The 19,691-nt window shown below is 52.8% G+C and overlaps 1 protein-coding gene across 1 annotated transcript; it reads right to left on the bottom strand.

Annotated features, from left to right (window-relative positions):
• Positions 1-5,315: 5,315 nt before the first annotated feature.
• On the bottom strand, positions 5,316-19,174 carry PEX16 (peroxisomal biogenesis factor 16). The gene is made up of 11 exons (XM_021009712.2): positions 18,965-19,174; positions 18,165-18,200; positions 17,838-17,914; positions 17,613-17,746; positions 17,382-17,482; positions 14,974-15,054; positions 14,674-14,826; positions 14,492-14,564; positions 12,441-12,560; positions 6,237-6,301; positions 5,316-5,930 (listed from the first exon to the last, which is right to left on the bottom strand). Exons 1-11 carry the CDS (start codon positions 19,074-19,076, stop codon positions 5,872-5,874), a joined length of 1,011 nt encoding a protein of 336 aa, XP_020865371.1. The 5' UTR covers positions 19,077-19,174; the 3' UTR covers positions 5,316-5,871.
• Between the last annotated feature and the right edge of the window lie 517 nt (positions 19,175-19,691).

Here is a 19,691-nt window from a genome sequence, read left to right on the forward strand (position 1 = left end):
TCAGCCTGAAGAGAAAATTGAGTTGGGGGTGGAGAACATGAGATTATTTATCTTAACTACCCAAATGTGAATGGTATTCACGGTGGTGAGGGCTCTGGAGGTTAGAACTCACTCTGGCAAGCAGTGGCCACAGGGAAAGATTGAGGTGAGGCAGGCACACTAAAAGCATTGCTGCGGAAGTGGGGTACTGGTTCAACCTTTCCGGAAAATAACTTGGGATTACATGAGAAAAGTCCAGAAACTACACGCCCAGTACTGGGAATATATGCCAAGGAGCTCAATGTCAAGAAGACAAAAAAAAAAGGCAGGAAACAAAGAGGATGCTTACCCTTCATGTTAACCAAGCAAATGACCACAGCACTAGCTCCTCTTCCTAAAGTTCGTCTGATCATGTCATTCTAACCGCCATGGTGGCCCCCCCAGTCTCCCCTCCCCCAATTCAGTAAACTCCCTATGACCTCCAGGATCAAATGTAAGATCCTGTTTGGCCTTCAAGACCTTCGTAACCTACCTCCCCCCCCCAAAAAAAAAAGCCCTTTCCAGTCCCCCATGTACTCTGGATCCAGCGACATTGGCCTCCTTGTTGCTCCTTCAACCCAGTCTCCTGACTCGGGGCATTTCCTCATGCTTGCTTGCAATACTGTCCCTCCTCATCTCTGCCTCCTGGTTTCCTTCCAGGCCCAGCTAAAAACCTGCCTTCTACAGGAAGCCTTTGCAGATCCCCCCAATTCTAGTGCCTTCCCTGTTAATGATTACAGTCATCCTGCATAGAGCTCCCACTAGGCTGTGACCTCCTTGACAGTGGGCACTGTCTTTTGCCTTTCTTTGTACCCTCAGTGCTTGGCACTGTGCCATGGCAGACGGTAAATAAATGGTTTCTGACTGACATCTATACGTGGCTTTTGTGAACAATTTTGCACTTGAATGTAATGGAAAATCACTGCACCACAAATCCAAATTGGTATGGGAAATTCAGAGAAGTACAGGACTCAGATGAAGCGAGAGAGTTAAAAACACTTACGCTGAACTGTGAGAATACCCTATCCTAGAGAGCTCATAAGGAAACATAATAACATGTAACATTTGTATAGGGACGACCATGTGCCCGGTACTAAGCTAAGCACTGCACAATTATCTCACTTGATTCTCACAACCACCCTGGGAGGTGGGTGATTATTATCCCCATTTTACAGATGAGGAAACTGAGGCAGACAGAAGGTAAGTGACTTGTCTGGGGTCACATAGCTAGTGTCTGACGCTGGACCTGAACTCAGGTCTTCCCGACTTCAGGCCCGGTAGGGGGTAGATGTGGACTATTTTAAAAGGACTTCCACAACTGCCCTGAAAAAGAAACGAGTAATGAGTTCAAGCAGAGGTTGGACGAGCCCTCCTTGGGAAAGCTGGATGAGAGAATTGTGGGAATTGAGCGCAACCGACACCGACTCCATTTTCTGACTCAATTCTGGCTCAGTTCCCTTCTTGTTCAATCGTGGGTCTCATCCAATTTCTGCCTTGTGAGAAAACTTTATTCAATTGTGAGAATGGGGAGAAAACTTTATTGCATTGTTTGAACCTGCCCCGAGTGGCTAGAAAGTTGAACCACCTCTATCTGCTATTTAGAGACCCTTAACTCAGGACCTAGATTATCCCAACCAGAAACTGGTCGGATCCGAAGACCGATGCAAGGGATTTTCTCACAACTGTACATCGCATGCAGCCCATAAGCCTTCTCTGAAAACTGGCCTCGTCCTGGTTAATGCTTCCATGCTCCTTCGATTGTTTACAGACGCCTGCGGGGGGAGTGGGACACCTCTTCTTCTGACTTCGGGGAATTGCACCTGTTTACTCTCCCCCTCCCAACTTGGAAACCTCTGATCTTTCCTCCAATTAGAAATTAGATTACCTTATCTCGTATCCTGGTTTTTATCCTGCTCGTTGTTTTCTTTTAATGTAAAAAAAAAAAGTCTTTCCCTGCATTTGGGGTCCTGTGCCAAGCTGATGAGGCCTGGTCCCAATTTGTTATGCGATTGGCACACATCGCTTTATAAATCAATTATTTTCGATTTCCCCTATGACAGACATGGAGAAAAGACTCAAGCATGAAGGCCTTGGACCCAGGTGTGCTCTGCTGCCTCTCTGGGACGTCGCTGAGCTAAAGTGGGACCCAGCCAAAAAGTAGGAGAAACCCCTAATGTTCTGCCTCTACTGTTTGGCTACACTCTTCAAAGGGCGTGCCAGGCCTTGCTCTCGCCCCCGAGCTAGGCCCACCTAGCTATGTGGCAGCCTGGGTAATGAGGAACACCAGACTCAGAGTCAGGTCTTTGACCTCAGCTTCCAGGGACATCCGAGGACTCTGGGCAAAGGCATTTAAACCGTCCTTGCTCTAGGCAGCCCTAAGATAGGTACAGAGAAGGGCTGGGCCTGCTGAGGCAGAGGGAGTTTCCCCACCGACGAAATCCCAGGCCTCACGCCATTTTGTTTTACATATACTTATGAATTACGGTGTTTCCTGATCTCATTTTAGGATTTATATGACCAGTACCTAAAACAGTGCTTGGCACGCAGGAAATGGTCAATGGTCTTTGGAACTGATCACACACTGTTAGTTATGCTCAAGTAGTGATTCCCTGACACCCCCAGATGTTTCACAAGAACTCTACCTACTCCCCAGTCCTGAATACACTTCCCTTATCTTCCACTGTTCCTTCTCACGCTCTTTCCATATTATTGTACTCCGGGAAAAAATGTGGCTCTCTGGAAGACACTGCCACTTCTTTCGAGGACTGGTTTCTCCTCATGAATCCAGTAAGTGAAGTGCGCTCTGCCATCCTCAAAAAGTTACTTCGAGGGCCACTCCACTGTTGATGCCCTCTGGTCCATGGTCCTTGCTGTCATGACCTCTGTTCTTCAAGATATCCCTCCTCTTCCTCCAGATCGGCGCCTAATTCACAGGCTCTCTTCACAACCCAACTTCTGCGGTGTTCAGTCCACCTCAGATAATCTATTCATTATCCACTTTAAACTCCCAAGACACGTCGAAGTCAACAGCACCCGTAAATGTGCCATCTCTCTCCAGTATTTTGAACTCTGAAATTCCAGATCATAATTGCCACTGCTCCTAAATCCTTCCTCATTTCTACTCCTGCTCAGGCATAATTTTTCTATCAATATCATAGACTGATAGTGGAAATGACCTGTACGTCCTCTGCATGGTGAGGCCCATGGGGCCTTTCCATCTGAGCCCCGCAAGCCCGGTGACTGCCTCTCTGCATTGCCACAGCTCAGCTCAGGACTCATCAGCTCTTCACAGCCTTGACCCTAGGGTTGACCATTTCAACCACAATGTCTTCCACACTGGACTCTCTTGTCGCACCATCTGTCTTCTCTGACCATGCTCCCCCCGACACCTAGCTGCCCAGGTCCACTACCAATTCCCTTATCTAATCTCAACTGGCCCTTCACTGCTACACAGCAAACTAGTCACTTGACTCTAAGTTGCCATCTCACTTCACCGAGTAGCTGGACCCCATTCTCTCTTTCCTTCCCAAGCCCTCGTCCTCCTCTCAGCAGATGCACTCACCTCCTACCTTACTAAGAAGACAGACTCCATCTGACACGAGCTCCTTCCTTACTCCCGCCTCGGAGGAAATGGCCCTTTTCCTTGCCAAGGCTACCCCTCTTTTTGTTCCTTCAATGTCATCCTTTCCCAACTCCTCTAGGGCTCGCCCCATCGATCAGTCCCTCTCTCACCTTCAATCTATCTGTTTGCTGCCTCTTTCCTCCAGCACTGATGAACAGATTCAGGTCCATTCTTGTCTTAGTAGCCCAGGATAGGGCCCTGTGGACTTGACCTTGCCATCTCTTCACACTAGGGATCTCCAAGCATCTAGTACAGTGCTTAGCACTTAAGTGCTTAACAAATGCTTGGCGACTCCTCCCTTTCATAGCCAAACTCCTAGAGAGAATAGTTTAATCCTATAATCTACTAATGGTCTCTAGCACCTTTCCATCAATCTTCTCAACCCTTTGCTGGCTGGCTCCACATACCATCACTTGACTGGAACCGCTCCTGGAAGCTACCAACGGCTAAATTAAATGACTCTCAGTCACCAATACTGTCTTCCTGGACCCTCTCTATGTTCGGTTCCTATGACATTATTCTTAGCTCTGTACTGACCACTCTTCAGTCTCTGGGCCTGAACATCACTGATCTTAGGCCCAGTTTAGTGTGCTGTTCCCCAGGGCTCTCTCAGATTTCTCTCTCTATACTCATCCTTGAAGATCTCAGCAGCTCCCAGGGGTTCTAGTATCTCCAGGGAAGTTTTCCCAATGCTACATAGCCAATCTCCTTTCAATTTAATCACGCACCGCTCTCATCAAGTGCCTGCTCCCACATCCTGAGTAACCCACACTCTCGAATTACATCCCAAACAGAACACATCATCTCTTCTTAACCCACCTCTGGTCCTTCCCCTTTGGCTGAAGGAGGCCCTAACCTGTAGCCACCCAGGTTCACAGCCTTGGAGGCGTGCTCTACTTTCCCCGCCTCTCTCTTCTCCATCCAGCGGCTCAGGCTTGTCCATCTCACCTCCATTATCTTACAGTGACGCCCGTAGGCACCACTGCTGAAGGGATCAGGCCTCACCATCTCTTGCCTGGATCACTGTAATAATCCCCAATGAACCTCCATACAGCCCAGCCTCTCCCCTTTCTAAGCCAAACTCCAAGGCAGAGAGAGGTCTGGTCACATCAGTTCTCTGTTCAAAGCCCTTTTGTGCTCTCTACCCCACCCCCCCACCAGTGTCAACAGGAGACATAAGCTGGAGCTTGGAAGCCCTGCCTTCCCAACCTTATTTCTGATCCCTCCCTTTCACAAACTGTGTCCCAGGCAAAGACCCTCTGCCTCCCATCTCTCTGCACTTGAGCCAGGCATTCTCTGGCTGTTGGCTCAGCTGGAGAACTCCCCTAGGAGAATGGAAGCTGTCTGTTCTGTCCCTGGACCTCCCAGTAAGTTTTCTCATCTGTAAAATGAAGGAGCTGGCTTGGACAGCTTCTAAGGGGTCATTCCCAAATGCTTAAAAAGTGATCTTTGAAGTGAGCTGCTGTCTAGATATGCCTATTTGTGCCACAGAGTCAAAGAATCCAAGTGCCAGGCTTTATATTTAACCTCATTAAAGGCCAAGCTCTTGAGACATCTGAGATTCTGACTGGCAAACAGGTTAGCTACTCTTCCCGGTCTGGTCATCTGCAAATGAGGCAAGCATCCCACCTACACGTCCATACAAGCCATAGATAACAATTAGCAGTCAACAGTGTTCATTGGGAAAGTGAAGACTTTTCTTATTTTTGAGTTGGGGAGGAGGGGAGGAAAGATTAAAGACTTGGATGGAGGAGACCCTGGAGGCCAAAGGACTCTCTCTGACCATATCCCAGCTCTACCAAGGTCCTCCCTATTTACCTTCGACAGGAAGTCCTGACCAAAGGTAGGTGGTCCTGAGGCTGGAAGGTGGCCAGTCCTACTTTCCAGGGATTAGAAGTTTCTTGCTGATTGCACATGATGGAGCTTCATTAAAAGAGGTGGCACTGCAGTATAGGGCAGGCCCAGGGCTTGTGCTGTGTAGAACAGGTGGTCATTCATTACGGAGCGGTTCCAGCTCCTAAGGGCCGGCTGGGCTCTCTGTGGGGCCCTGGGCTCCCCTTGCCGTAGGGGCACAGAGGGGACACGCTTAGGAGCATCACTAGGGGCCAGTTTTATTAGAGGACAGAGGAGCTGAGGGGCTGAAGGGATGGGCTGCCTGATCCCGCAGCAGATCATGCCTCCCACATCCCCCACCCTCTCAGCAGCCTTCTTCCTCAGCCCTGGATTGCCTGTCAGCCCCAATTGTAGAAATAAATTTTCTGCCAAGCAGGCAAGTAGTCCATCAGTGGCCCTGAAAGGAGAGAGGAAAAGAATGGGGGGGGGTCAAAGGTCTTCCCCTGCCCTCCACAGCCACCCCTCCAACTTGCATCATTCCATCTTTACCCCTGGACCTGGTCTATGACCATGCCTACTGTCCAGCCACCAGGGCCCACCTACTCCTGGTCTCAACAGCCACCCATGGGCCTTTAGCAGGTCCAGACTCAAGGACCTCCTCCTCTTAGCTCTAGCTCATCACAACCCAAGCCTGGTAGCAGCACCCGGCTGCTGGGAGCCATCAGGCACCTGCTTTGCTCTCACCCCTTGTCCCGACACTTACGGGTAACCAAGCCAACACCAGGAATGTAATCAGCCAGCAGCCGCAGCAGGAAGAGGATCCTGTCCCTGGATGGAAGACAGTGAGGAAACAGGCTGAAGGGGACTAGGGAAGAAATGCTTGAGTCAAGGAGGCCCCTGTCTCTGACGGTAGAAAGTGACTTTGGGAAATAGAACAGACCAGAACCTGCTGAAGGGAAGGTGAGATTCTGTTGGGGTCTGGGGAGGAAGGGAGAGTGAGGGACCGAGAGAACAAGACCTTGGCTCCGGCTTCATCTCTCCCTCCGAGTTCTACTCCGCTGCCCCGTCGTCAGCTTTCAACTTTGCCTTTCGTATACGTTAGCAAGGGTGCCGCCAGCGCTCCCTTCTTCAAAGGGATGAAAAACCAAAGTAAAGGATGGAGGAAAGCCTGCTAGCCAAACCGGCCAACTTTTTTGTTGTTCCCTAATCTGGCACTCGGTCTTCTACAACTGTGTCTTCACACAGACAAGAGAAACCAGATCAAACTTTAACTGGGAACTACTAGCAAATAATAAAAATACAATAAAACAGATGTTATATTTGAAAATGAAGTTAATAAGCAGTCTTCTGCACGGACTAGGGACCCCTTCAATACTTCTTAGAAACCTTTGTGTACTTCCTAGAGGAGGCCTTCTCTGATGACTGCCCTGGGCTGCGGGTGCTTCTGACTCAAATCAGCTCTCATTCCTTCCTTCCTTCCTTCCTTCCTTCTTTCCTTCCTTCCTTCCTTCCTACGTTCTTTATCTGTTCCCTGTTTTCATATGTATACATGTATTTGTATTTCCATATTTATATTCTGTGCACATATTTCTATATACCTATAACTATAGCTCTGTGTTTTCACACAGCATCTCCCCAGTAGAACAGAAGCTTTTTGAAGGCAGGCACTGATTTTCACTCTGTCTCTGTCCCACGCACAGCAGCCTATTGATAAATGCCTAGTGGGTTGCATTGCTAAATTTGGATTGCGCGTTTGGTGGAATTGGACTCTGAGATTCTGTGAGATAAGACAGCAGCTTCCCCCGTCAGCCTGCCTGCTCCTGCTCCCGCTCTGCTATGGCTCCCATGCCTCTCCCCACACCCCTGCAGCTCTAGGGTCTCCCCCACCTCTGCTCCTTGAGGGAAGTGTGGGATTCCGGATTCTCCCATGATGTGGGACTCTCCGATCCTAGCTATACAAGACACAAGGCCACCAGAGCACTTGCGAGTGTGGGAAACACGCCGTTTCAAGCACCTGGCCCCGCCCCACCCCACCAGAACTGTTGTCACAGAACAGACATGGAAGAGGCTGAGACAAGTAGCCCCCGGTCAGCAAGTGATGGAGCTGAGAGTACAACTGACCCTGTTCCTCACTGTATAGTGGGCACTGGGCTTGGGGAGCCAGAGGGAAGGAAGGAAGGAACCCCAAAGGCCTTTGGCTAAGGCTAGCCCATGTGGCCAGTCCTGAATGGAGACCAGTCATTTTGTGACCTCCACCCCTGACCCCATGAGCCGCCTTGGAGCTCTGCTCTGCCAGACTGAGGGTCTCCGCCCCTCTTCTCATGGTCACGGGTGCTCAACACACAGTAGGTGCTTAAGAAATGCTTACTGACTGACTATAGGATTGACTGACAATAAGCTAGACAAGAACTGAACTCAGAATCACAGAATTCCAGAGCTGGACAAGACCTCAGTGGGCCCTGAGTTCTGGCCCCTGACCCCATAAGCACCCCAACTTTAACAAACCCCAGCAGTCATCCTACCCCTGCCTCAAGGCTTTCCATGAGGGTGAACCCAGCAGTTTCAGAGGCAGCCGACTTGCACTCTGGCCTAGCTCTAATCATCAGCCAGCTCTCCCTGAAATCCCGCTTCATCTGCCTCTGTCACTTCCACCCCGTGGCTCTTGGGTGGACCCTCTGGAGCCAAGAAGGACAGAGCTATTTGCTCTTGCACATGACAGCCCTTCCTCTACATCCCCTGGGACCTTCTCTGTGTTCACTGTCTCCAGCTCCTTAACAGATCCTCACTGGCCCTCCCCATTCTGGCTGCCTTTCTCTGGGCGCTGTCCACTTTATCCAAGTCCTTCGCTCCATCTCTCCACCTGCCAGGTTCCTAGTCTGCTTTGGGGAACACTTGCTTGTTAATTCTGATCAGACACTTTCTAGGTGGTGCCCACCTAATCACAATAATAATGACCACCCTCTGAAGCACTGTTCATCATAATCCATTCTAGTATTTGAAAGAGCCATGGATATTTTTGGTGTGGGCACAACCTCCACTGATGCAGATGGCACCCCCTTGATGAAACAGCAGATGGTCTTTGAGCACTGCGGCAGTGGCCAAAAAATTCAACATCCTGTGGTCAACTGGGTGACAAGATCCTCCAAATTTAGCAAGGCCACTCCTTGGACAGAAGGCCAGTGATCCCCTCCCCTGCCACCTCTGACGGGAGTCTGTCCCTTCCATCATTTCCCCACTGACAAATCTTTGATCCTCCATCTGTCGGCTTCTTCCCTGCTGCCTTCTAATATGTTCAAAGCTCCCTCATCTCTGAAAAACTTTCATTTGATCCGGCCATCAATTCATGCTCTTTTCTCTCTCCTACCCTTCACTGCCAAACTAGGGAAAGTAATCCATGCTCATCACCTCCACTCCCTTACCTCCCCCTCACTTCTTAAGCCCTTCTAGTCTAGGTTCTGCCAGCAGTGCTCAGCCCGGGGTCACCTCCAGTCATCCTGATCCATATCTGGCCACTGGACCCAGATGGCTCCGAAGGAGAAAGTGAGGCTGGTGACCTTGCACAGCCCTTCCTCACTTAAATCCAATTCACTTGCAAGTCCTGGCATCCCCTTCCTGATGTCATGGTTCTCTTCGAAAACAAAGGACAAACAACAGCTCAGCCCAAACTGCTCTCTCCAAAGTTTCCAATGATGTCTTAATTGCTAAAGCCCAAGAACTCTTCTCAGTCTTCATCCTTCCTGACAAACCCATGGGAGGCGGTGTGGTCCACTGGAATGAGTGCTGGATTTGAAGTCATGGCATCTGAGTTCTGTGAAATGAGGGACTAAGGACTCAGAAGGTTCTTTCTGGCTCCAAGTTCCTTCTCCCGGTTCTGCTACCGATCTGACCTTCCTCATCCTCCTTTGGTGGGCCATCCCACACGGCTCACGTCTCTATGTGTGAGCACTGTTCTGGGACCTGTCCTGGGCCCTCTTTTCGACACTCTCGTCTGGTGATCTCGTCAGCTCCCAGAGGTTCAATCATCATCTCTGCACAGAAGACGCCCAGAGCTACCCAATCCCCAAGTCTCTCTCCCGAGCTCCTGACCCTCATCTCTGCTGAACAGCTCCCCTTGGCATCTCAAACTCAATGGGCACAAAATGGAGCTCGTTATCTTTCCCCCAACACCTACCTCTCTGCCTAGATTCCCTGTTTCTGTCAAGTTATGCATTTTCTAAATCTCCGAGTCATTCCTGACTCTTCTGTCTCCTTCACCCCCATCTGCCATCAGAGGCTTCTCACTTCAACCTTCCCAGCGCCCCTTGTGGCCATCCCCTTCTCTGCACTCTGGTTCAGCCCTTTCTCACCTCCCACCTAGATCCTTGCAAAAGCCTCCTGGTTGGTCTCTGCACCCCCCTCCAATGCATCCTCCATCCAGCTGCCAAGGATCTCCATAAAGCCTAAGTCAGACCTTTTTGCTGCTGCTGCGACTCAGTGGCTCCCTCTTGCCTCTAAGATACAACTTAAACTCTCCCGCCTGGCATTAAAATCTTTCGCCAGCTGGTTCCGGTGAATCGTTCCAAACCTATTTCCCTGTTACTCTCCTTCCAACCAAGCTGGCCCACCTGCTATTCCTTTGACTTGTTCCGTCTCCTGCCCCCACACCTTTGCACAGGTGGTCTCTCCTGCCTGAAACACCCCCCTCCTCATTTCTACCGTTAGAATTTCTAGCTCCCTTCCAGGCTCAGCCACAGAGCTGACTCCGAGCCAAGGCGCTTCCTGATTTCCTCCCACTAGTGGTGCTCTCCTCCTAACCTGGCAAATCACTTTGCAGCTACTTTGTATTTATTTAACTATGTAAACTGAAAGGGCCTCAAGGGAAGGAACTACTTCATTTTTAAATTCTAATCAATCAATCAACAAGTATTTATTAAGCACCTACTATGTGCTGAGTGCTGTGTGAGGTGGTGGGGATGCTACGGCCCTCAGACGGCTCCTGTGCTGCCTGGGCACACTGCACACACACCCAGACGCATACATCTAGAAGCACAGACGAGGTCACTGGGGGAGAAGGAACTCAAAGGGGGGGGGTGCAGATGACGACGACGGCGACAGTGCCTGCCACCGGAGGTCGGTCCGCCCCAAGAGCATCCCGAAGAGCTGGGGCCTCTCGACGACTGACCACAGCAACACTTACACAGAACTTGAGATGAGAATCCAGTGATGTTGGCAGCATTAGAATTATGACCATGCTCAGTTTGCTGATGAGGAAACTGAGACTCAGAGTAACAACAATAAAAATGGAAGCGGGGAAGCACTGTGCTAGACCCAGAGAGTGAATGGCCCAGTGCGGCCCTGAACCCTGGCCAGGAGACTTCGAGGCACCCTGTGCTGTCGTCAAAGTTCCTTCAACAGCGTCCTCTACAGAACCTGGCCGAGTCGGATCCACGCTGCCTGCATTAGCCACCAAAGAGAGGAGGGAAAGGAAGGAACTGCAGCATTGCAGAGCTCGAAGGGAGCTGAGGGGCCATCGTGCCCGACACCAGCACTACAGCACAGCCCACTAAGTGGCTGTCCGTCCTCTCCCCGAAGAACTCCATGGAGGCGAGCCCAGCACCTCAGCCCATGCTGGGATGGCTCTCACTGGGTTCCTTCCCCCGAGCCCTTTCTACTCACTGTTCCTGGCTCTCCCCTCTGGACCAGGCAGAACTAATCTAATTCTTCCTCTGTGTGACAGCCCTTCAGATACACTAGGACAACTGGCAGGTTGCCCCAAGGCCTCTCTTCTCTTCAACTGGTCCAAATTGGGCAGGGACCCATAGTCCTCCGCCAGACTGGCTGCTGTCCTCTGGGCCCTCGTCTTCAATTGTGAGGCCAAGAACTGACCAACTCTCCCGTCACCTCCTTATGTTTGGAGGTGAGCTCTTTCTGGGTGCAGACCACCATTATGGGAACTTTGTGGGATGCCGGTGGACCATGCTGAGGCTGCAGTCTACTAACGCCCCAAGAGCTTTTTCAGACAAACTATCTGCTGGGCCATTCTGCCTTTGTGAGATTCGGCCTTCATGCTTTCTCAATGTCCTGGCCTACAGAGATATTTTCAGATCTGTGTACGACCTACTGCTGCCTGAGCTCCCGGCGCCCCTAGCTCCGAGACATCGGCAGGTTTGGCCACCATGCCACCTGAGTCTTTACAGGTATGCCACTGATAAAAACTGACACTGAGCCATTAACAACCTTCTCCGAGTCCAGCTCTCAGTGACTCTAACTGGACTGTCATATGGAATGCTATCCTAGGCAATCCCTCCAATGTTTATACAAGAAGACCAGGAAGAGCCTAGCCCTCCTGAATTAGAGGTCGGTCAATGATGGTGAGGGCATTCTCCAGATCCATTAAAAGATTCTAGAATTTTGCCAGGAAGTCAAAGCCAGCTCATTGGCCTCCAGCTGACATTTTAAATAAAGGCTGCCCACCCCCAAGCTTGCAGCACCTGGACCGTTCACTCTATGTGATCACAGCCGAGGGCCCAGCTGCCATAGCCTGAGCTCTCTCCAGACTGGAAAGGATGTGGTTCATCTGAGCGGTGCTGTGAATTCCCCCGGGGGCAGCGGGAGGCTCTTTTTTTACTTCCTCATTGCTATTTGGTATCAGCTTTCTACTTAGCCTCTTTTGTCCTGTCCTTTCCTGACCCAAAGGTCATTTTCCTGGACAGAGAAAGCAAGGGAAAGGAGACCTGAGCAGCTCGGACCCAGCTCCTGCTGGGCATCGGCCTGCACGTGCCCAGCAGTAATCCTTCGTCCTGCCCCTGCCCCCATGGTCCTCCTGGGTCACCTGTACTGGCTTCTACCTCCTGGGCATCAAGCCTTCCCACATCTAGGCTGGTGGATCAGTTCTCTGTGGGTACACACTGGTCCCTCAGGTGACATAGGCCCCAGGCCCCGCCCTGACCTGCCCTAGGGCCTCGCCAGCCCCCCAGGAATCCCTTACTCTGAGAAACGGTCGTAGAAGGGGGAGCGCAGCAGGTAGTAGAGCAGCAGGACGGTCCGTCGCCGGAGCTCCAGGCGCTCCCGCCGAGTCAGCCCTTTCTTGTCACTCAGCAGACTCAGGCTGTGAATGGAAGGAAGGAAGCAAGGGAAGAGGCTCAGGCCTGAAATGTTCACAGCTGCAAATCCATGCATTCAAAGAGGCTATCCCCACGCTGGTACACATCTTTTGCTTATCTCCATCGATCAAAACCCTCTCTTCCTTCAATCAATAAACAAGCATAGATTCAGCTCCTACTGTGTGCCTGCCACTGTGCTAAGTACATACCAAAAATGAAGCCTTTCTCTCTCAGAGCTTGCAATCTACTGGCTCATCTCAGGAGCTGCCTCCCCTGTGAAGCTCGTCCCGACACCCCACTAGGCTGGAAGCTCCCTGAAGACACGAGCTACTGTCATTTTATCCCTATACTCTATACATTTTTTTTTTTGGTGAGGCAATTGGGATTAAGTGACTTGCCCAGGGTCACACAGCTAGTAAGTGTCATGTGTCTGAGACTGGATTTGAACTCATGTCTTCCTGATTTCAAGGCCAGAGCTCTATCCACTGTGCCACCTAGCTGCCCCTTACTCTATACATTTTTGACTCCATATGTGCCTGGTACACAGAGGCATTTATGTAACCCTTGCTGAATCTGCACCCTGCCCCCTCCAACTTCTGTCTGAATGTCTTTGTCTCCAAACGTTCTCTCTCTCACTGTATTTGCCTCTGCACCCTCCCTTCTACATGGCCCCTTCCCCATGCCATTACAGGCAGGGACTTCACTTTTCCCGTGTTCCTAGTACCAGCCCAAAGCCCAGTTCATAGCAGGCATTCATTAAACATTTGCTAACATGAATGAAGACTGGGGGGAGAAGGGGAGTCATCACTCAAGCTCTTCACCCCTCTTCTGAGCTCTCCTCCCCACAATCAGTGTTCTGAGAGGGAAGTAAGAGACAGCCAAGGCTGGATCATCTAGAGCTCTCCAAGGGTTTACAAAACACAGTCCCTGGGACACAGAGCCGCTCTGAGACAAATAATGCAAGCATTATTAACTCCATTTTGTGGATGAGGAAACTGAGGCTCAGGAGAGGTTAAAGGACTTGTACATGGTCATCTTAAGTGCCTGGACTAGAACCCAGATTCTATGACTCCTGTTCACAGATCTAGAGCTCAAAGTAACCTTAAAGGCCGCATGGTCCAAGAACTCCCTCACCTGAGAGATGATGAAACCGAGGCCCAGGTTTGTTAAAGGGCCTCGGCCCAGGACACCCAGGAAGTGCCGGAGCCGGGGTCTTTTTCTCTTAGTCCTGTGCCGCCCTTTTGGTGCCCCACCCTGGGCACGCGCCCTTAGCTGCGCCACTTCCTGTACCGATTCCCCCCTCAGCTGCCTGGCCACAGGGGCCCCCTCCCCCGGAGTTTCGACCTCACAGGGGTCTGCCTTCCCTGCCCACATGGAATCCTGCAGACGAGTCCAGGGGCTGTCCAGGGGAAGATGAGGCCTGTTCTGCCTGGCCCCAAGGGCTAAGCAAAAAGCAAAAGGAAGAAGCTGCAAAGAGGCAGATTTAGGCTTGAGAAAAGGAAAAGCTTCCTAACTGCTAGAGATGCCCTGACATAGTGCAGGCTGCCTCCAGCTCACTGAGAGCCTTGAAAACAAGGCTACATGGCCACTCCTGGAGGGTTTGGCACAAAAGGTCCTTGGACAGGAGCAGCTCCTGAGGTCAAAAGGATACCAACGTTTAAAGTGAGAGGAGGGGAAGGAACAAGCATCTATATGGTACCTACTACGGGCCAGGCACCGTGCTAAGTATTTTACAATTATTATCTCCTTTCATCCCCACAAGAACTCTGGGAAGCAGGTGCTGTCATCATCTTCATTCTGCAGATGAGGAAACTGAGGCAAAGAGACGTGCAATGCCTTGCCAAGGGTGACAGAGGAAGTATCTGAGGTCGGATTTGAATCCAGGTCTTCCTGACTTCTACCAGCAGAAGCTGCCACCCCAGACACACACACTTACCTAGTCACGTCCAAGACGGCAGACAGGAGCCAAGGCTTCCACGACCGCTGACCCCACAGGCCCAGACTCAGCACTGACAGTGAAAGGGTCAAGGTCCTCTTGAACAGTGCGGCCCCACCCCTCAGCCCCCCTCTGTCCTCAGCCTCTCCTCCCCCCACCACAGCCTGGGTTCTGGCAGATACAGTGCAGCAAGGGTCGGGCTATGTACACTGACTCAGCAATGGTCTCCCGTAGCCCCAGGGGGGTGGGGCCAGCTTCCAGCTCCTCCCCTCGGTGATGCATCCGCCCTTCCTGCTGCTGGGGGGCTCCCCAGTGCCTTGAGTGCAAGGATGGTGCTGAAACACAGAGTCACACCCATGAGAAGGGAGGGCTTCCAGGTGGGGTAGGGAGAAGCAAGGGGGGCAGGTGGGGACAGTGGTGGGGTGCCATGGAGCTAAAGCCTGAGTGACCACGTGTCCCTCCCCCCGCCCTTTCCCGCTTACTGCTCTGCAGGGATCGCACCACCCGGTTGGACCGCTTTCCCACGTATGGCCGGTCCTGGCTGCCCACACTGTGCTCACCACCTGCAGAGGGGAAAAAGGCCAAGGGAGCAGGGTGGTCGGTGTCCTGGAGGAAGAAGTCACATGGTATCAGCACCAGCAAGTCTTCGCAGGACCATACCAGCCCTATACTCAAGCAACTCCTTGTTACCTCCAGAACCAATGATAAAACCCTCTCTTTGGTATTTCGAGCCCTTCCTAGCCTGGCCCCTTCCCACGTTGCCAGCCTATTTCAACTGGGCTCTCTGCTCTAAGATCCAGACTAGTCCTCCCATGGGACTTCTGACCTCTTCCCTCTGTGCTTGTGTCTCGCTGTGTGCCCCCACAGCTGGGGGTGGGGTCCTCCCTGCTTACTCGGGATCCTTCAGCTCAGCTCCAATGCCCCCTTCTGCAGGAGGCCCCAGCCAGGTGGCCAGCCATCATCTGTTCTCGGGTTCCCTTCCATCCACTCTGTACAGATCTGGTCTACACATAGTTACGTCCATGTTGTCCCCCTCCTTGGATAGTAAGCTCCTTGAGGGCAGACTGTTTTAGTCTTTCTTGGTATCCCCAGCACTTAGTACAGAGCAGGCCTGGTACCCAGTAGGCCCTTAGCTAATGCGTGAAGATCAACAGAAAACAATGCACGCTCTGCCCCTGTCTGAGGACTAGCCCCAATTCTCCACAAGGGCACCAGGGGCAACTGAAAGGTGAAGGCGGAGTGTCCACTGGATACCAGCGTTGACTCCATCAACTGAGTCCTCTAGGGAAGAGTTAAACGACCCCCATCCCACAGAGGCACACAGTGGGTAGCGCCTGCCAGGCAGCCTTGGTGTAGGGGAAACACACCGTCACAGGCCAAATCCTAGAGACTAAAATCAGCCCAGGAGAGAGGAAACCCCCCCCAGCACCAGCTTCCCAAGAGACGAGGAAACCCTTCCAAGGAGCAAGAAAAAAGATGGGAGATGTCTCAAGAAGCTGATGTGGAGCAGGGAGGTCACCAACCAAGACGTGAGTTGGGGCTCAAGAAATGTGCAGAAGAGGGAAGCGAGAGCGGATAACAGAAGACGAGGGTGAGGACGCAGCCCAGCCTTCGTTCTGGTGACCCCCAGCAGCAGCTGAGGACAGCAGGGAGAGGGGAAGACAATGGAAAGAGAGCTGGGGTTTTGTTTCCAGGGGTCCCTGTATCCTGATGAAGGTGGAAGGCCCCCAAAGGGCCAAGACTGCTGCTCCACACGAGCAGCCACAGCAAGGGAGGAGCTGCCTGGCTCAGCCTTTGCTTCTGTTCTCACCCAGAGGGTCAGCTGTCTGATGAGCGTCAACGCTTGGGCTCCAAGCTAGGTCCCTGGCTCCATTAGGCACCATTTTCATGCCACTGCCTGCACCAATTACCTGGAAGGGCAGCCATTGAGCTGTCTGCCAGGAAAACCATTTTCTTTTGCTAAGGGTTGGGAGAGGTGTGGCAGTGACCCACTGTCCCTGGAAATTCTACCCACCACATACAACCTTGGGCTTCCACCAACAGGCAGCGTGATGGGGTGTGGCTCGGGAGTCAGGAAGACCCGAGGTCAAATCCGACCACAGACACTTCCTAGCTGTGTGACCCAGGCAAGTCCCTTCACCTCTTTGCCTCAATTTCCTCAACTGTAAAATGGGAATAACCATGGCACCTTTCTCCCACGGTTGTTGTGAAGACTGAATTGGAAAAGAATTGTAAAGAGCTTAGAGCAGCGCCTGGCACACAGGAAGTGCTCTATAAATATTAGGCATTGTTGTTGTTATTATTATTAAACTTCTGCTGCTACATACCTCTCAGAGGCCTTACAGGAGCAAAGAAGGAAAGATAAGGAAAATACTTTGGAAAGGAGAGCTCTCCACAGCCATCAGTAATAGTGTTACACAGCCCTCAAGCTTTCAGGTTCAAAGTTCCAACAATAGGACTACAAGGGAGAAGCCAGAACTGACAGTCGGGGGGGGGGGGGAGGGAGCAGGAGAGCTGTGGCAGAGCGAGGCCCAGAAGCCAGCTATCCCAGACCTCAGGGCTTGCTGCTGCTCAGAGCCCAAGGTTTCACTGTGTGGGCAGCGGCCACCTTTTAAAGCAGTGCTCCAAGGAAGGTCCTCATTTTAGAGAGAAAGAAACCGATGTGCCCCAAATCACCTCGCTGGCAAGTGTCAGAGCCAGGACTTGAACTTGGATTCTGGAACGCCACGGAGTCCGTGATGATGGACAGCCCCTTGGCCTCAGCATTCTGAGGGCCCTCCATGTCCCACCTCCTCACGGGGCCCAGGAGAGCCAGGCAACTGGCCCAATGGCTCCTGAAGAACAGGTCACATACATGGGGGAACAGGGCATGAAGAAAGTGGGGGCTCACCTTGGGGGTGAAGCTGCATCTCCCGATCAAGTGGCATGATGGGGGGTGAGGTCTGGAGGCCAGCCTTGTACCAGAGCAGCAGCAGGACACGCAGCACAGCCCTGTGAATAGAGAAGCCTCAGTGGAGAAGAGAGCGGCACAGAGCGGACAGAGGACCTACCCTGGCAGGGCTCACCGTGAACCCAGGGGTGTCCTGGGCCGTCCCCCCCACCCCCACCCCCTCCAACGTACTTAGCCAACTGGATGAGGACGATGATGAGCCAACGGCCCATCTCCCCCCACACCTTGGCAGCCCCCATCTCCATGAACACTTCCACGCACTCGAGCACACTCAGCCACGTCAGCAACTTCTGCTGGGACAGCGACTGCAAGGACGAGAAGAGAGGGGCATCAGAGGGGCCTAGAGGCTGCGTCTGTCTCCCCCCCGCCTGCAAGGGTCCCTCCCCGGCCCCTTACCACGGGCAGGCTCTGCCTGAGCTCCTTCCGCAGGATGCCGTCATTCAGAAGCACCAGCAGGTTAGAGGCGGAGTACACTGGGAAGGGCCAAAGGCAGCCAGTGAGGAAACCCTCTCCTCACCTTCAGCCCAGAGTCGCGAGCACCAACACGCATCCACTCAGCGTGGGGAAACCAACCTGTTCCTCCACCTCCTGTCTCCCCAAACTGACAGGGGGAGGGGGGAGCCCAGAACTTTCGAATCCGGGTCTGACAACCCCAGCCCACACACACCTTCCTCTTCCAGGCAACCGCCCCCCCCCCACCCAGGTCTACCCCGGCATACATACCCAGTTCTGACAGCTCGTGGGAATCGGCGAATCGACCTGGGAAAGAGAGAGAGAAGGGAAGGGGGTTAGAGGGGAGCTCCCTCACCCATCTCGGGGGTCAGACCGCAAAGGCTCTCATTTTATAGAGAACAAGAACCATACATGAAGGGGCTTGTCCAAGGTCACCCCTGCAGCGTGTCAATGGAGGTGCTGACAGTCACGTATGCGCAAAAGAAGTTTTTCTGAATTCATGAGTCTCTCACTCTTAGGGGGTCTCTGTCTCTCAGTCTCTGGGGGTATCTGAATGAGTATCTTGGGGGTCTATCTCAGTCTGCAGGAGTCTGTCAGTCTCTTGGGGGGGGTCTATCTGTCTCTCAGTCTTAGGAGTTTCTATCAATCTCAGGGGCCTCAGTTTCAAGGGGTCTGTCTCTCAACCTGAGGGGTGTCTCTAGTCTCTCAGTCTTAGGGTGCATCTTTGTCTCTGGTCTTGGGGATCTTTCAGTATGAGGGGTATGTCTTTTGGTCTAAAAGGTCTATCGCTCAGTGGGGGAGGTCTCCATCTCTTGGGAGTCTGCCTGTCTCTCAGTCTTGGGAGTCTCTATCTCTTAATCTCAGAGATCTCTGTCTTTCTGTCTCAGGGGTCTGTCTCTCGGGGGTCTCTGTCTTTCTGTCTGAGGGGGCTGTCTCTCAGTGGGAGGGATGTTTCAGTCGGGGGAGGGGTCTCCATCTCTCGGAGGTCTGTCTGTCTCTCACTCTTGAGCGTCTCTGACTCTGTCCCTCAGCCACATACCCCACTCCGGGGTCAGAGGTCAGAGCGGTACCTGCCAGCAGGTAACTGAGGCCCCGCACCGCCGTCTCCAGCTGGGCCGTGGCGGCCGGGTGGCGGGTCACGTACTCCTGGTAGCGCAGGCCCAGGAGCCGCAGCTTCTCCATCGCGCCTCGGGACTGGCGTGAGACCGGGACTGGGAACAGGGAGCAGCTGCCGCCGCGTCCTGCGCCCTACAGCCTACTTCCTGATTCCGGCCCTGATCCCGCCTTATTTCCGCCCGGCCAAGTTCCCGCCCCTTAAGGTCGTCCTTGGCAACGGCCTGCCCGGGCCCTCCCGCTCAACCCCGCCACTTCATTGGTCCCAATGCTCCAGAGGGCCGTCCAACCAGGATCCTGCCCGGCCACGCTCTACCGCCTTTTGGCAGAATTGGCTCTGCGCCTGCGTGGATCCGTAGGGCTTGGGGGGCAGCCCGAGCAGTTGCTTCCAGAGAAGGGAGGAGGAAGCTCGTTCCTTTCGACAGGTGGACTAAGCCAATCGAACGCCGAGAGGGTCGAGTGGAAGGACAGGATTTAAAGGGCTACGCTGCTGGGGGGCCGGCAGACCTGGCCCGAAGTAGCCGGCGGGAGCGAGGTCGGGCTGGGGGCGGCCGAGCTTTTGGCAAGGTTTTCCCTCGGTTTCCTCTGGGGCTCCTCTCCTTCCCTCATGGGAGGGAAGGTGTGTCATTGGGGGAAACTGAGGCACAGGGCCTGGGGGACCCAACCGTCCTGCCCCGCCCCAGC

Source organism: Phascolarctos cinereus, unplaced genomic scaffold, assembly GCF_003287225.1.
Source record: "Phascolarctos cinereus isolate Bilbo 61053 unplaced genomic scaffold, phaCin_HiC Scaffold_9;HRSCAF=440, whole genome shotgun sequence".
Taxonomy (NCBI): domain Eukaryota; kingdom Metazoa; phylum Chordata; class Mammalia; order Diprotodontia; family Phascolarctidae; genus Phascolarctos; species Phascolarctos cinereus.

Bases quoted from the DNA above. Each gene is read 5' to 3' on its own strand.
- PEX16 (XM_021009712.2), bottom strand. From the start codon at position 19,076: ATGGAGAAGCTGCGGCTCCTGGGCCTGCGCTACCAGGAGTACGTGACC. The intron at 18,201-18,964 runs GTACCGCTCTGA...TCTCTTTCCCAG, and splicing joins CCTCAGTTACCTGCTGGCAG to GTCGATTCGCCGATTCCCAC. The intron at 17,747-17,837 runs GTAAGGGGCCGG...TCGTCCTTGCAG, and splicing joins TCAGGCAGAGCCTGCCCGTG to TCGCTGTCCCAGCAGAAGTT.